The 12,801-nt window shown below is 37.6% G+C and overlaps 1 protein-coding gene across 2 annotated transcripts in view; it reads left to right on the top strand.

The window, feature by feature from the left end:
- Positions 1-12,801, top strand: part of KCNH8 (potassium voltage-gated channel subfamily H member 8) — a 337,559-nt gene that overhangs the window by 191,350 nt on the left and 133,408 nt on the right. For both annotated transcript variants that reach the window (XM_070577513.1, XM_008519807.2), the window contains one exon: positions 3,972-4,212. In XM_070577513.1, the coding sequence (XP_070433614.1) occupies positions 3,972-4,212 (241 nt within the window). The remainder of the gene's footprint in view (positions 1-3,971; positions 4,213-12,801) is intronic.

Raw genomic sequence — 12,801 nt, 5'->3', positions numbered from 1 at the left:
ATGCATCAGACGTACAAAGTATCTGCTTGTCTGATTGTAGTGAACAAAGAAAGGCGAGGAGCGAGATCTGACATGAAGGTGCTGCAAACCTGGTTCTGCTTCAATGTGACTCCTCCTTCGCAGCCAGAATAAGCTGTTTTGATCCGTTTGTGCTCCAGAACCATCACCTGTGCTGGTGCTGATCTGCCATGCACCACTGTTAAGAGTCACACACTGCTTCTGTTGTCCTGACTTCATGTAAAGATTTTCTAGGTATATCTAGTGTCACGTTGATTTCCTGAGAGTCCAGGAATAAACTTGAAACAGTGCGTACCATTTGATCTATGGATCCTTCCAGTGGTTCTTATTTACATCTCCCTTCAGTTACCAAGTCAGCCTTAGTGACAGTAAACAAGTTCTAGGAGGAAACAAAGGTAACCACATCTGGGCTTGATTCTATGCAAGACAACCAGCAAAGCACCTAATCAAATATTAGCCAGAGATCCTGTAATGCTGAAAGCCGACACTCTTCCAGCCTTTAGTTGAGAATCACATAAATATAGCACGTATTAGTGAGCTTTAAAACGCATTTGTTGAACATGCTGTTTTTCCCTTTAGATTCAACAAAGTACAGAACAGTACTTAAAAATCTGGCTTGAAAAATCATAACTCCCACTGCTTAGCTAATTTGCTAAATTGCCATTCATTTAAGAAGTACAAACATCAGAGTTGAGCATTAAATTAATACATAATAATTAAGGACATCTAATCAACACAGTGACTCTGACAATAGAGGTAACATCTTACTTCTGAAAGCAAAGTATGGAATCAGGACTGACTCTGTTCACCATCTCCTTTCAAGGAGAACAGAGTAGAATGGCTAAAAGACAGCAGGAAGAGAGAAGGAAGAAGAGGAAGAAATGATCTGGATAGTTTATTGGCTAAACAATCAGTCTTTGGGGAATTCTGGTTATATTAACATTTACACACACACAAAGAAGATTTCTTAATATTTTTGTAGCTCTTTGCTATTTACAAATTCCTTTTTCTTACATCATATTTGATTCTTACAGCAGGCCAGTACTAGATATGAGTTTTCCTAGTTCCATTTTAATGATGGAAAAGAGCAACTTATTGAGATCTCACGAGTAGAAGCAGCACATGTGGGGCCCACTGTGAATCCTCTGACTCAAAACCACTGTGTTTCTGCCCTCCCTTGCTGCCTCTCTGATCCAGTTCTGTGGAACAGGAATATATGATTCAATTGTGAACAAACTAACTCATCAGGCTATTAGCACGGTTTGGAAATCAGATGTAACACCGTTTAGGCTGGGCTCTAACTTTGCCAGGTATATCTTGGAAAAGGTGTTTAATTTCTGCTTCGCTTGATTTGTTCCTCTATTCCACGGCATTGGGATGACACAAGTGTCTCCCACACAAATTTGAAGATCACATGAGAGTCTTGGGGGCTTGAAAGGAGAATACTTTAAATGCCTGAATGTTACCAGCAAGGTACTGTGCTGGCCGTCATCGAAGGCATGCCCTATGCTGGAATTACTCGGCGGAGTGACTGTAGAAACATTTCCCCCTCCCTTTGCTCATTCAGAAGTCAGTTTCAAAGAAATGTTGCAAAAATTATTTAAGAAACAATTACCTTAGCTAGCCTTTGGTCTTATTCATTGTGTTTCAGTAATTCATTGGGTAGAGGTTAAACAGCTAAAACACCATTGGTGGTAAAGAATATGCTTCAAAATTAGTGAATAATACATAACTAAAATCGAGAATAGTGGTGTATTCTTCTTTAGGCAATCTCCAAATGTTTCAGGGTTATACATAATGTCTTTTTTCCCTTACTTACTAAAAGCACACTTTCCAATTGTAAGAAATTTTCTTCCATTCTGAAGATTTTTGATAAAACTTTGCAAATACAGTGGTGGGAGGAGGAGAGCATCTCTTTTTTCACCCAGGTGATGGTGTCAAGATGTATGCAGGATGTGAGCCAAAAACCTTTCAAAATTTAAATCTAATCTGAGATGTATTGGATTCTCAGTATCTTTTGAAATAATTTTAAATAATATGCTTTAAGTAGCCTATAAAAACAAGATAGTGTGATTTATTTTCTGATTTGTGGAGATAACTAATATATTGCTGGCCTTTTGAATCAACATCACGAATGCTTCATATAATTAGAATAAACCAAAGAAAATACTTTACTTCTTGAGTTTTCCCAGCTTTCACTCCTAAAGCTGGCTTCTCCCTCAAACAGCGTAAAATTTTAATTTCTGTACCATGGTAGGAAAAGACTTATTTGGATAGAAATTGACATATTTCCCTATGGCTTCTGGTAATATCTTATTGTAGCAAATATTTGAAAAATAATTATATTAGAATCCATCATGTCCTACTGTAGGTAGAAATGCTCATCAACCTTGAGGAGATGAATACTTATGGACCCTAACCCTCTCTTCTCCTATGTACCAGCCTAAGCTTTGATGAGAAGGCCAACAGTTGTACTTCATTCTCTGCTTCTCAGTTTTTTAGCAAAATCCACTGTTGGAAACTGTTCCTAGAAACCAGAGAATGAGGCAAAGGAGGCAGGTCAAGAATCAGGGAATTCAATGGGAAATACACATAGTGGCAGATTGGCATCAAAGAACCATCTGGAAGTAGTGAAGCAGTCCCTCACCATGAAATCCTGGCGTTATGAGGTGCCTGTGTGGGTTGAGTGAGAATATTAACAGGAAGTAGAAACATGTGTTGGGAATGCCTACCAAGGAGAGATGCAAGATAGGGCGTGCGTTAGTAATAAAGCAGCACAACTATTTGGTCACTGATAGTCACCAGTAAAGAACTAAGTTTTCCTGATTGCTCTGAACCTTTCGTGAATCCTCAAGTACTTCAGGAATCCCTGAACATACCTCATTAATTTGTTCTTCCCTCAATGGATAAAACAAGAAAGCACACTGTGACCTGCAAGTAACATGCATTCCAGAACTTTTAACTGTTCTGTTCATTCAACTTCACTTTCAAATTTAAGTTTCCATTACCTATCTTGAATTTCTTATTAGTTGAGGTCAGAGCAAGGTCTGCAAGTATCTGGTCATAGGCTCGTCAAATTTCCACGCATGCTGTTCTTGGGCCTCCCTTTGTCTCATAGCAATAAGGAGAATTGTTCATCAATTTAGACTGCTTTCAAAGCCAAGTGCTTTTGCCGTTATAAAAATTCCAGCTCTTCTTCTGCATTTAATCAGCTGCACAGTGAGCATTGTCTTTCTCCTCTCATGACTTGAATAATAACTCTTAAGTAACTGGTCCTCCCTTTGCCATCTTAACAAGGGCTAGCCAGGGTCAGAATCAATCCGTGTCAACCTAGGTTATGAGATTTGGGTTCCCAGTTTGAAACTTCACCAACAGCCACAAGGCAAAAATGCAAGTAGTTAGCACAAACTGGTTATCACTTGAAAGAAATGTAAACAACTGTTTACAATAGAAAGTTGATCATATATCTCTATCCTTTCCTAGGAAAAAAATTGGTACCTTTGCAGTCACTAGAAGAGTTTCAGGTCAAATATATTCTTTGGTTAATGACTGTTATCTCAAAATTATAAGTATATGGAATGTCCCCATGACAATAGAAATATAAATACATCTTTGTGTTTATAATGTGTGTAGAATTATACTTGCAACTGTGGATGTTGTTAGGTGGCATTTTAGGTAATAGTCTTTTTAATTTTTAGTGAACAAATCTGGATTACTCACTTAACGTTCCTGACTAAACTTTGCGTCTTCCTGTGCCTTATAACAAAGACTTCTGCTCAATTGTAACATATACATCCTTACTTTTTGCATCACCAACTTTTAAAAGTCGCTTGTGAGATATATTGACGTTGTATACATGAATGATCCGTCTCACAGAAATGTGCATTTAAGGTTGTATGATCCGTGTTTCTAATGTTGTGTCTCCCTTCTCTCCCTTTTGTCTTTATCCACAGAATGTTTTTGTAGATAAACCAGCATTTCCGGAGTATAAAGTTTCTGATGCAAAAAAGTCCAAATTCATACTTTTGCATTTTAGCACTTTTAAAGCTGGCTGGGACTGGCTTATTCTGTTGGCGACGTTTTATGTTGCCGTGACTGTACCTTACAACGTTTGCTTTATCGGCAACGATGACCTGTCCACGACTCGGAGCACAACAGTCAGTGACATTGCAGTGGAGATTCTTTTTATTATAGGTAAGAACCAACAGCTGCTTTCGTAGGAGATTTTCGTAGGGGAAGGAAGTGTGTTCCAGATTTTTCTGATGAATTTGAGCTAAGATCCATTTGCATGGGCATGACTCAGTCTCTGATGCAAATTTTGAAGCACACATTTGAATTTTTGAAAATTGCCTCTTCCAGCTCTCTCCCTGTTCCCTTAGTCAAACAGATCTAAACCGATGTTCTGTGTGTCTATCCTTATTTTGCCAAAAATGGGCTAAAAAGACTTAACGGCTGGTTTGTTTGTACTCTTACATCCATCATGATCTTAACTGTGTAAGGTTAGAGATGGGGCTTGGCAAGAACCCATCATTGGTGTTCAGATAGCAGTCCAATCCTGGGCATAGTTCCCCAGGCCTTTTTGGCATGTGGATGGCAGCTGCCATAGGAGGCCTGGTTGCAGAAGCAAAGGAGTACATAAGCCTGCCAGCCAATCAGGAGGAGCAGTGAGTGTCTGATATTAACCAGAGAAGAGGCCCTAAGGGGTGTTTGCTCAGTGATTTATCCCTAGAATTTTGGGAACCTCAGCTGAAGCTGTATTTGCTCCACTCTTGTAAGCCTCTTCCTATTTTCCTGTCCATTAAATCTTCATCTCCTTTAGACCAAAGCCTAGCTCTTTCTTGCTCATTCTAGGACAGATTCTAGATCTCCATCAAAGCTTAGATTGACTCCCTGTCCAGTTCTTGATCCTCAGTACCAACCCAATACTTGCTTCTTTACCTGGCTATGGTGATATATGGAAACATCCATATCGTAAAGATAAGAGAATGTTTGGAAAATGTTTTCAAGCAGGTAGGTGAATAAAGGAATAAGAAATGGATTTTAAAAGTTCAAAGAAAATGAAATAAATAAGTGAGGCAGGTCAAAACCTTGTTTCAATGGTGGTGGTTCTTTTTTCTCTGGAAAACTGGTAAAGCTTTGGGACTGGAGTGAGTTCTCTAACCAAATGTCAACACGTATTTGCTCTGGATGACTTCGTATGCTCTTGGTGTGGCTTTGGCATCACTGTTAACATTGCAACTACTGAGCATACTCCTCAGAGGTATGTTAGGACCCCTGCTCCCCCACCCCCCGAAAGTGGTGGCTGTAGTATGTTCAGGCCACTAGATGGCAACGTTGTCTAGTTAGGTAGCTTGGTAAGGCTACAAACTCAAGGAAATTTATTTTTTCTTTTCACTTAAACTATTCTTTATTGTAAAAGTATAAGTATAAAGGGATATTAAACCACTGCTAAATGGAAAATAACACCATTCTAGTCTGAAAAAGAATTTAAAATGAAAATCATAGACAAATTGGATGTGTCCGTATACCAATACATTGTAGTTTTATATCCTTTGCAAACTTTTGATGTCTTCTCAGCCCCACCCAGGACACACACATATATTAGCACTCTAAAAAGACTCTTCATGACCTCGTCAAAGTTCGCAAGAATTTGGGCAGTCATTTAACACGTCTAAGCCTGACTATGTGCTTAGCAAATATTTCATATCATTATTATTATTACTTACAAACTCTGTCATAGGGACAAGGTTATTTCTTGGACTTTCTTTTCCACTTTTCAGGTTCTTAGATTTTGAAATTCCAAGGGCTTGGAAGCCACTTATGGTACTCCATGTTCATTGGCAGATGATGACTTGTTTATACTCAGGAGAACTGACACCTATGAGAAAGATATTTTGTACTAAACAATGGAGTCTGGCTTGCCCCTTCCCCCGCAGTTGCCCCTAAATCTTCTCTGTTCTTTCTTACTGTCGATACTACTGTGATCTAGTTAGCAAGATGTTTCTCTAGGTAGGTAATACCCATCCCCTACTAACTGCATGACAAAGGAATGGAAATCCTCTCTTGTTTTTTGCAGTTTATCTTCTGTTATCACACAAAATTGGGGTTCTCTTGCCCAAGGTGCATAAACAAGCCAATTAATTATGGCATCAGCCTTTGGGAAAAGAGATCAGTTGTATTCTGCAAGATGGATCTGTAGGGAGACAGGGGGGCATGTGCCCTCAGATCTGTCTCCCCAATTCAGGATTTTGGGCAAAATTTAAGAGGTTAGCGAGAACAGGCTGGCACACAGAAACACTGGGGGGACAGGTTTTGATTGGTGGGCTTCAAGTCTTTATGGTAAGGTTCTAAACATTTATGATGGGGTTCTAAACATTTATGATAAGATAGGGGAAGAATTTTAACACCAGATCTTCCTGAATAATGGGCCCCTCACTTCTGATAGGGGTTCAACTTTTAAGTTCCGGTCATGTCCCAGTCCTTTGGTTCTGTGGAGAGGAGAATGTTTGGTTCCGTGATGATTTCAGGTCAAGATTTCTTCTTCTGCTCATGCTGTGGCTGTGTGACTTTGCAAATTTTTTGAAAGGCAATTCTTAGCCACTCTGGTATGATAAGATGGGGTCAGTTGAACTGGTCCTGGAGGGCCCGCGGTTACCCTTCTCCAAAGATTACTTTAGAGTTTGAGATTTTGGTCTGCTAACAGTTTTAGTGTTATCCCTGCCTGGAATTTATCCTTGCCTGACTTATTTTTATAAGCAGTAAAAATTTCCCTGCTCTTTCCTACTGTTGTCCTCCTGCTCTTTCATCTTTAAAATGAGTTTAAATGTATCTACAACTTATTATAACATATTTGGAAAAATAGCTTAAACTAACATTTCTCAAAGTATATTTCCTAAAATCTTCATTCTATGAAATACTTCACAAAGGTGACCTAAAAATGATCATTGAGAAATAAGTCAAAATACTAGAAATAAAAGTGTATTGCCTATAATATTGTATTTTTGAAATACTAAGGAAATGTTAGTACTATTTAATATTTATTAAATTGGTATGTGTGCTAAAATCCGTATGTATATTTAATGCAATGTTTATTTTCTAGTTCTAGAATAGTGTTATTAAATGGACATTTTATAATCAACTGGGTCAGAATTGTTAAAAAGTTGTTTCAAAGGAGGTTTGGGAAGGAAAGTTTTTCATATAGCTAAACAATGATGCTTTCAAAATATTTTGTTATTTGTACTGTTCTATATAAATGTAAAGCGATGTGATTATTTTCCAGATAGGGAAAAATTAAATGTTCCGTGAAAAAAGCATATATAGTCAAAATGAAAGTTGGGAGATAATATATCTCTTTTGGAGATTTATGATGCACTTTAGCATTATAAATCCTGTGGGAAATTCAGCGATAAAGAAATCTATTTAACTGTGATTAATCCAGCACCTCCTAAAGTTATTTATATCTCAGAACTCATTTCCCCCCAGACCACTTAGTAGCACTCTTTTGGGAAGACTGTCTTAAAAACATTTCTTCCCTGATAGATTCCCCATAAAGAAAGTACCTGAGTGCAATTATGCTAGTCAAAATATAACTCTGAATGGTGAGCTTGAATCTCTCCTAACTACTCTCTCCTTTTTAAGTTACAAACTGGTTATAAAATTACTTTTAGTTTGCAAACCATCCTGTGTAACTTAGCTGCTCAATCAAAGCCACGCAGAAACTTAAAACGAGAAGTGACCTCCTAGTAATTAATCTAAGCCAATCTTTCTTACTTTATCGGTGGAGAAACCGAGCCCTAGTGACTTGCCCAAGTCTCCGTGACTAACTGATGGCAGACTCGGGTCTCCTGGTTGTTGGATCAGGCTTTTCAAGAATTTATAATCAATATGATTCCATTTTCTGAAAAATTCCACTCAACTTACTTTCCTTTTTTTTTTTTTTTAGCAATAAGGCAGAAAATGAGAGAAAGAAGTGCCAATTTCCTTCTCTTTCTTCCATGAATGCGGAAATTAATAGTTTGAGACTCTGAAATCTTGGTGGTAAAAAATGTAGTATATCTGTAGGTCAAACAATCGCTTCCCCCATTTCCTTCCTGAAAAACCAAAGAACCCAATCTTGTGCAGGCAGCAGTATGCCCAGACCTGGGGAATGAATTACGAGTATTCTAAGCCAGTGGTATTTCCATTTCCCTTAGCCAGTTTCAGGTGTAGGGTTGATTAAGTATGTGACCAGTTCTATCCAATAGGATACAAAGCGATCATTTCTGAGGACTTCTTGGAAACCAATTTTTTTCCCCTGAAAAAAGAAAAGAGATATGTGAGGGAAAAATATCTGTGTCCCTGTTCTTTCTTTTCCCTGGGATTTGTGGATGGGAGGATATGATGTGTGTAACTACTGCAGCCAGCCTTAACCATTGGGGGAGACATAGGAAAGAAGATATGGATGGCAGAGCAGAAAGTTGAGATACTGCATCTCTGAACCCCTTATTGGGTAATATAATAATGTTCCTATTATGGGAGCCACTGTTAATTGGATATTCTGTTACTGATAGCCGTATCATTCTAAAACAAAACAAAACAAAACAAATTACCACTCTAGCATCTGTGACGCCTTCACTGGGCTATTTCTGAGGCTCTAAGGGTATATCCTGTCCAAAGAAACGGAGTGCTCTTTCTTCTCTCCTGTCACCCACTGTAAGCCTATCTAGGAAGTGGTTTGCACATACTTCTTATCCTCTGTTACAACCACAAAGCCTTAGAATCATTGGCTATGCCATAAAGCTCTAACTCTGATTGACTTGGTCTGTCTAGGAACTCCTCAGAAAGCTAAAGGTCAAAGGAAACATGGTATGCAATGGTATTTTATCTTTACTCTACATTTACCTTAGTCACAAAAGGACAGTTGAGAGTCGTGTGGGATAAAGCGCAATCATACATTGTGTAGACCATCGTGTCCAGGACTGAACATCCAGCATCCTTAACCACTCCCCACCAGCAGTGCTCCTCAATTATTAGGAAAACCCCAAACACCCCATACATATTTGAAAGGCACTCTTTTCTCAATGTTGTGTTTTTAAGGTTATACTCTGTGTGGATTTGGGTGGTTCTGGTTCAGTTCTTGGTGGGGACAATATCACACATAGGGAACATTTTAGAAATGTGTGAGTTTGACGTTAATTCATTAATCAGCATTACCATCATTTGGTGTTTATTTAGTGCTTTTAGATCACATTTTATACGTTTACGAGTGATTTCACCCCAACTAATGAGCAGAATTCCTGTAAGTGCAATATTTCTTATGAGCATACATCTATATTTTCATCATTTCTGATTATTTTATTTATTTCTCCTTTTGTCTTTAATGCTTTATTAACCAATGCTTCTATTCACTTACATGCCACCAAATTTTGCTATCTTAGAATCTTTAATTTCTTTATATCATTTAATTTTCATTTTAATCTTGTGACGTAATTAAGGCAGGTATATATACCTGTTTATACACAGGAGGGAAAAAGAGAAAAAGAGTAAGCAGTTTATCCAAAATCTAGCCAATTACTGACCAAGCTAGGACTAAAATCCTAAACCCTTTTGTAAAATGGGCAAAATAGTAGCATTATTGGGAGGATTTAGTGAGGTAATTGCATCGAGAAATAAGCTCACTCACTGTTCAGTCAGTAGTGATGGGTATCATCAATAATGTCACCAAGCCCATATCTCTTCAGTTTGTTTTAATATCCACTATTTTCAGAAAGTCAGCACTCTTTAATACATATTGAAAATCCCACTAGCCATAGGAATAAGGTAGATCAGAACATTCCACATCCCTTAGCTTTCAGGAACACAAGTATCTAGGGACTCATTACACTTAAAGGATCTGAGGCTTTTACAGCTGCTTCTACAGACTTGGCTCAGCATCCTTTTAGAAAAGCCAAGAGAAGATCTCTTGAATACCATCCTCTTACATCTACCTAAGTCAGGCATCCTTTATCTGCAGTGCTCCAGGGTCTGGCATGCATTGAATGATCCCAAACAATATTAGAGTCAATTATTCCAGTGTCTTCTCCCATCCAATCTTTCATCAGCACTTCTAAGAACAAGAAAATGAGCTGATCTGCATTTCTTCTTCTCCTCCTTTTTCCTGCCCAGCTCTGATGAGGCCTGAAAGGCGCAAGCTGGGCTTCCAGTAACACAATCTGGAAGGAAGTCATTAGCTACAGGCTTAATCACCAGCTGTAGAGTAACTGGGACTTGTCTCTATTCAACAACTTCGTAATTTTATTGGATCTGTGTTCAATTTCTAATAGTATTTTTTAAATACATGTTTGTTTTGTAAAACTTCTACCCAAATCCCCTCTTCGTTGTGCACGATTTTTATAAACATGCCTTTTCACATTTAACGTGGAACTGAGGAGTAACGTCTTAAGCCACTCAACTCCAGTTCATTACTCTCCAATAGAAACTCAAGCCTCAGAAGTAGTTTAATTCTTTCAGCATTCTTGGGTGTCTTTTTCTGTTAGGGCAAAATATATAAATCTCGGTGAAACCTGAAAGAGTATAGACATTTTATGGCTATTTTATTGCACAAGCAAACCTCAACTTATAGTCGTTTTCCTAAAAAGTGCAAATGAGGATATGTCATTTTACTCCTCAGCTAAATGACTAAAATTGAAGATACAGACTTGGAAGCTGGAGGAAAAGACTTCTAACAATAAAGCTGAAATTTCATGGTGATGAGGGTCTTAAAATAACTTTTACTGCTGAATGATTTGGGCATCCTGATATTCCCAGACTACATATTTAGAAGCTTTGATAAGTTAGTATTCATTTCTCTCTCAGTAGTGGGGTTCCTTGCTCCCTTCCCCTCTCCCTCTGTCAGTCCTTTTCTTTTTCAGCTACCACTCACATACTCGTATTCTCCCTTCTAGTTTCACTCTGCCTTTCAAACATAGGGTGGCAATGGGAGTTCACACAGCCACACACCTCCATGTCTGCACACCTGCACCCCCACAACCCCACACCTTAAGCATGTTGAGGAAACTTTCCAGTTATTCCATTCAGCCATTCACCCTGATCTTGGATTGAGTAATAGGGTCTTTTACTAACAGTAACTGAAGATGGCATTCATAGCCATGACTCAGATTTGACCTTTGTTCCATGTGGCCATTTTTAACCCAACTATGAGGGTATTCCCAATGGCTACATTCCCAGATAATATATTTGGAGTATCAGATAAATGGAATGTATTGTATTGAGCGTTATTGACAACAAATGAATCAAACCCATTTGGTAACTGACCATCTATTTTCTGCTGAATAAATCTAAGCCTGAGGATATAGCAGTAATTAAACAAAAAACAGAAAACTACCCTGCCACTTCAGATTCCTAGAGAAATGTAACATATCCAGTGTCTTATCTCAAAAGTGAAGAGATTTTTATATGTCTTGGGGGAACTCCTTGGGGGAAAAAGAGACTGCATTGAGAAGTAAGGTACTATTTTCATTATTGTTATCAAGAGCTCCCAAAATAAGTTGGCTGAAAAGTACCTACTTATGCACTTGAGCAAAGACTAAAATTGCATTTCTTTTGCAAATAAACTATCAGTTTAATTATTGCTCCTTTAGGCTTTTCAGAATTCCCCCTGGGAAGATAAAGCGCTATGATAAATCAGCTATTGGGCGGATACCCAGGGTATGTGGCCACTGTGTTTTCCTTAGCCATGTGAAACTGCAAAGCAGAATGTGATTGGTTCAAAAATAGCAATTATTATTATCCTTAGGTTAGAATAATAGGTTTATGTTTGATTATAAAAAGTACTTTACTCATCATCATTTCCTGTTAGACAGACAGGTAGATTTTTGGAAATAGCCTTGCCAATTTTTTGCTATGAACAAAATCATACTCAATGACAATGTTCTAACAAACCAATAATTTACATTTTCAAGGCATTTTCTTTTGATTAGTTTAATTTCTCCTCTGTGGATATATGCTAATTATATAAACCTTAAAATAGAAACAGTGGAGAAAAACAAATGGCCTTCTGTCACACCCATTCCAGCACAACCAGTGTCCATATTAAATCTTTCTGGTTGTTTTTTCTCTGTTTCTTTTCATATGTGTGATCATAGTCTATGCAAATTTTGATGGCTGTTTTATAAAACATTTTCAAATAAGTATTACTTTATGATCTATAAATATTTATAAATATTCAATAGTTGCATAATATTCCATCATGTAAATAAACTGTTCTGTTTACTTAACCATCTCTTAATTGTTACATGTTTAAGATGATTTTTATTTTTTGCCACATATATAAAAAATAGTAATGAACGTCTCTGTGAAAACTAAGTTTATTCACTAACTACACAGATACATGTCGAATGCCTCTTGTTTGCCAGCCACTGTTTTAGATGTTAGAGAGAGAAGAACAGTGGAATAAACAGAGATCCTTACCCTCGTGGGATTTATATTCTAATGAGAGACAAACAAGAAACAAAGCAAATAAGTAAAATATATAGACCATCAGATAGTGGTGAATTGCATGGAGAAAAATAAAGCAGAGAAGGAGGAAGGAATGGGCTGCAATTTTAAATGAAGTGGTTGGGGAAGCCGGTTGAGAACGTGATGTTTAAATGAAGACAAAGAAAACAATCAACTCTATGTCTTAATGAACATTCCAAGCAAAGAGAACATCAAACGCAAAAGACCCTACTCCTACACTTAGAATTATGTTAAGGAGTGGAATTATTGACCTAAAGAATATTAATATATACAACTTATAACATTTGC

This window comes from Equus przewalskii, chromosome 15 (assembly GCF_037783145.1).
Source record: "Equus przewalskii isolate Varuska chromosome 15, EquPr2, whole genome shotgun sequence".
NCBI lineage: Eukaryota > Metazoa > Chordata > Mammalia > Perissodactyla > Equidae > Equus > Equus przewalskii.
The sequence above is the reverse complement of the archived record's forward strand: the minus strand, read 5'-3'. Positions and strand labels throughout refer to the sequence as shown.